The sequence below is a fragment of the Ursus maritimus genome (genome assembly GCF_017311325.1).
Source record: "Ursus maritimus isolate PB19 chromosome X unlocalized genomic scaffold, ASM1731132v1 scaffold_X1, whole genome shotgun sequence".
NCBI lineage: Eukaryota > Metazoa > Chordata > Mammalia > Carnivora > Ursidae > Ursus > Ursus maritimus.
Genome location: NW_024423319.1, coordinates 18,992,145 through 18,996,812, shown reverse-complemented (window position 1 = coordinate 18,996,812; position 4,668 = coordinate 18,992,145). Strand labels below are relative to the sequence as shown.

The following is a 4,668-nucleotide window of genomic DNA, read 5'->3' as shown; positions in this document are numbered from 1 at the left end:
ACTCCGGGAAGGGGCGGCAGCTTTCAGCTGAGCCCCTCCCGCCAGGGCCCAGGACAGTGGACACGGGTCCCCAGAGGGACGGGCCCAGGCCCTCCCTGGAGCAGGTGTCGGGACCTGAGGGAGAACTGTGGGGCCCACCCTCCCCTGCTGAGGTCCAGGCACTCAGTTCCTGGCGTGGCCCGGCCCTGGGGGACCCCAGGGAGGGTGGCCACATAGGGCCTCTGGTGAAATGCGCCTCGGGGATCTGAGGGAGCTTAGGACCTTGGTCAGTGGGGAAGGATGCAGGGTCGGGAAGGGGCAGGGGCAGAGGCAGGCCCAGGGAGTCCAGGTGGGGACTGGGTGGGGACGGATCGGGGGCAGGACTGACGGACTCAGAAGCCCGGGACAGTGGGGACCTCACCGAGGTTGGGCCCTAGAGTCAGTCCGGGAAGGCCCCTGGGTGGGATGGGGACACGTGGCCAGTGGGAAGAGACTGGTACATCCGGGTCTCCCGAGAGACTGGGGGCCTTGGCAGAAGGAGCAGGGCATCCCTCAGGTGGGCAGAGGGGAGGGCCCAGGTCCTGTTGGGCGTCGTGATGAGGATGCAGAGGGAGGACTGCAGGAATCTCGACCCCAGCACAGAGTCAGTCAGGGAAGGTCCATGGGGGGCAGGGAGATGAGAACACGTGGTGAGTCAGCACTTCCGCATATGGGTCTCAGAGACACTGGTGGCCTTGGTGGAAGGAGCAGGGCCTCCCTCAGGTGGGCAGAGGGGAGGGCCCGGGTCCTGCTGGGCTTCATGGTGAGGATGCAGAGGGAGGACTGCCGGACGCTGGACCCCAGCACAGAGTCAGTCAGGGAAGGTCCACGGGAAGGGTGGGAGATGGGAACACGTGGTGAGTCAGGACTTTCACATCCCCAGTCTCAGAGACACTAGGGGCCTTGGCAGAAAGAGCAGGGCCTTCCTCAGGTGTGCAGAGATGAGGCCCCAGGCAGTAATCCGAATCAAGGTATGAACTGAGGGAGGACAGAGGAGACTTCACAGGGGTGGACCCTAGTGTCAGTCCAGGAGGGCCCCTGGGGGGTGATGGGGACCCGTAGGGCATCCAGACTTTGGTTTCTAGGTCTTAGAAAGTCAGGAGGCCTGGTGTAAGGAGCAGGGCTTCAGGTGTGCAGAGGGGAGGGCCCAGGTCCTGCTGGGATTCATGTTGAAGATGCAGTGGAAAGACTGAGGGATGCTGGACTCCAGAACAGAGTCAATCCGGGAAGGCCCTGGGGAGGGGTGAAGAAACGGACGCCAGGGGAGTCTAGATTTCCACATCTGGGTCTTAGAGAGCCAGGAGGCCTGGTGTAAGGAGCAAGGCAACAGGTTGGCAGAGAAGAGGGCCCACGGTCTACTGGGGGTCAAGGGAAGGACACACAGGGAGGACTAAGGGACCTGGGCCCCTGAACAGAGATGACCACACAGAATCCTGAGGCTGCTGTCATCCCTGGGAGGTCCCAGTGTGGGTTGATGGCATGTGGTGGGTCCTGACCTCTGAGTCCAGGTCTCAGAGAGACTGGGGGCCTTGGCTGAAGGAGCAGGCACTCAGGTGGGCAGAGGGAAGGGCCCAGGTCCTGCCAGGAGTCAAGGTGAAGACCCCGAGGTAGGACTTGGGGGACCCTGGACCCCAGAATAGAGGGGACTCTTAGAATGGTGTCCCAGCCATCAGGCCCAGTAGGTCCCAGGCAAGGGTGGGGGAGGGGTTGCGAATGTGTTAACTGACATCCTGTTTAGACATCTGAGGGAGCTGAGGATTCAGCACAGAGGGCTGTACTGGGGTAGGCAGATAGAAAAGGCCCAGGATTTGTCAGAAGTCAGAATAAGGACCATGATAAAGGACTTGGTAAGTCCATGTAAGAATACATGAAATCCCAGCCCTCCCTGTCCCTTCTGTCAGCCTTTGGAGGACCTGAAGTTGTATGGCTGCATGTGGTGCTCCCTCATTTCCATCTGTGGTTTCACATAAATGTGAGACTTTCATTTAAGGAGAGTGGCCTCAGATAAACAGAGGGAAGCCCTGCTAGGCAACAACGTAAGGATTGAGTGCACACACACACCCCCACCAGTCCCAGGACAGATGGACTCAATGGTATTTAGCTACCCCTCGCTGTTCCCCCTGGAAAACCTTTGCAGATATGTCCAGATGTGGTTTCCCCTCACTTCCTTCTGTTCAGTATCAGAGGTCTTGTTCTGAGAACTTTGTCTCAGGCCAGCAGAGGGGTGAGGTTCGCATCCTGCCAGGGGAAAGGTGAGTCTCCTGAGTAAGCATGGAGGGGACTGTCCAGCCTGGATCTGTGGGGACCTCACAGAGTCTGGCCCAGCCCTCCTGTCAGCACTTGGGGTCCAGGGCTGTGCTTGTCTGTGCCTTCATGTGCCCTTTCCCTCCCTCTTACAGGGGACCTAGGAACTGGGAGGTAAGGACTTGGTGTGAGGCATGCCTCCTCAGATCACAGAGCCAAAGAGGCCCAGGCAAGTGCCAGGAATCAAAGTGAGGTGATGCTCTGAATATGAAGCTAGAGGTTTCCCCATCCCAGAACAGAGGGGACCCTACAGCACCCAAGCCTCCTCAAATCCAGTGTTAGCCCCAGAACCTCAGACCCTGCTGGCTGCACCCTGAGGAACCGGCTAACTTCTTTCTTCAGATTCTTAAGGGACAGGCCACCCAAGAGGAGCGACCCCTGTGAGGCTCCAGAGCACCCCTAAAGTGGAGACTCCTTAGATACTTTTGTAAGAGTCACCAAGAGTGTGTTTCTCAGCTGAGACCCCTCACGCTCCCTCTCCCATCACCCATCTCCTGTCCATACTCTTGTCAACAGGAGTAATCATGATTCCCACTCCAAAGTGTTGGTGTTACATGCTTGAAGAGCACCTTTAGTCCCAAAATAGGGCACAGGTCCTCTTGGGTGCACAGGTTCCTGAGGCTAAGGAAAATGCCACCTTCCTCTGGTCTTGTTCCTCCCCTTCCTCTTCCTCTTCTTCCTCCTCATCCTCCTCTTCCTATTCCTCCTCTTTCTCTTCTTCATCTTCTACCCCCTTCTTCTCCTGTTATTTTCTGAATTTTCTGATTTCAGGTACCATGAAGGAGGTTTCTGCTGCTTCTGGATCACTAAGTCTTCTCCAGGGTCCTCAGAAAACCTGCTTCTCCCCCACTGCCATGGCAGTCACTCCATCAGTCAAATCCAATCAGGGCTCCAGAAGCCAAGAAGAGGAGGGGCCAAACACTTTGCAGGCCCTGCCAGAAACTGGGACCTTGCTTGGAGATGCCATAGGTGATAAGGTGGCTGATCTGGTGGCATTCCTGCTTCTCAAGTATAGAAAAAAGGAGCTGACCACACAGACAGAAATGCTGAAAATTGTCAGCAAAGATTACCAGGACCACTTCCCTGTGATCTTCAGCCAAGCCTCTGAGTGCATGTAGCTGGTCTTTGGTGCTGACATGAGGGAAGTGGACCCCAGTGACCACTCCTACATCTTAGTTACCACCGTGTGCCTCACCTGTGATAGGATGCTGAGTGGTGAGCAGAGTGTGCCCAAGAGTGTCCTACTGATAAATATCCTTGGTGTGATCTTTATGGATGGCAGTCGTGCCCTGAGGAGGAGGTGTGGGAAGTGCTGAGTGTGATAGGAGTGTATGCTGGTAGGGAGCACTTCATCTATAGGGAGCCCAGGGAGCTCCTCACCAAAGTCTGGGTGCAGGAAGAGTACCTGGAGTACCGGCCAGTGCCCAACAGTGATCCTGTATGCTACGGGTTCCTGTGGGGTCCCAGGGCCCACGCCAAAACCAGCAAGATGAAAATCTTGGGAGTTTTTGGTCAAGGTCAGTGATACCATCCCCAGTGCCTTTCCTGTCTGGTATGAGGAAGCCTTGAGAGATGAGGAAGAGGGATCCCAAGCCAGAGTTGCAGCCAGGACTGTAGTGGGGGTGCAAGGACCAGAACCAGTTTCAGGGCCATATCCAGCAGCTTCTCTTGCCCCAAGTGAAGTTTGAGGCAGATTTTTCACTGTGTTTGAAGAAAGCAGTCACTGGTATAAGTGGTGGAGAGGCAGAATTGGGCTTAGGAGGGTGGAATGTATAACATCTTTGTGTGCCTGTTCTATAAGAATGATTTGGAACTTTTCTCCCTTTTGGTATTTTTCAAATGTTGTCCCTATTAATGAAAGATTCAATTAACTCCAAGTACTAAATTTATAAATGACGTTAGTCACAAATATATTGCTACTCATTTGGTTTAATAAGTGAGTATCTTGTGTGTCGTGTGTTTTATACTTACACTTATTTATACTGCTTTTGTCTTTAATCTTCATACTAGCTTTATAAGTGATTAATCCACTACCTTTACCATATATTTACTTTTACCAGTGAGATTTATACTTTCATATGTTTTATTGTTACTAATTAGTGTGCTTTCTTTTCAGCTTAAAGAAGTCCCTTTGACATTTCTTGTAAGGCCAGTTTAGTAGTGATGAACTACTTTAGCTTTTGCTTGTCTGGAAAACTATCTTTCCTTTAATTCTGAATAACAGTTTTGCCAGGTAGCGTATTTTTGGTTGGAAGGTTGTTTTTCTTTTTTTCTTTCAACACTTTTGAGTATATTGTGCCTCTCTCTTCTGGCCTGCAAAATTTCTGCTGAAAAATCTGTTGATAG

The 4,668-nt window shown here is 53.4% G+C and overlaps 1 protein-coding gene across 1 annotated transcript; it reads left to right on the top strand.

The window, feature by feature from the left end:
* Nucleotides 1–3,098: 3,098 nt before the first annotated feature.
* LOC103662585 (melanoma-associated antigen 10) lies at nt 3,099–4,010 on the top strand. The gene is given in 3 exon segments (XM_008690259.2): nt 3,099–3,609; nt 3,612–3,823; nt 3,825–4,010. Coding segments are annotated over 3 exon segments (909 nt in total).
* The last annotated feature ends 658 nt before the right edge of the window (nt 4,011–4,668 follow it).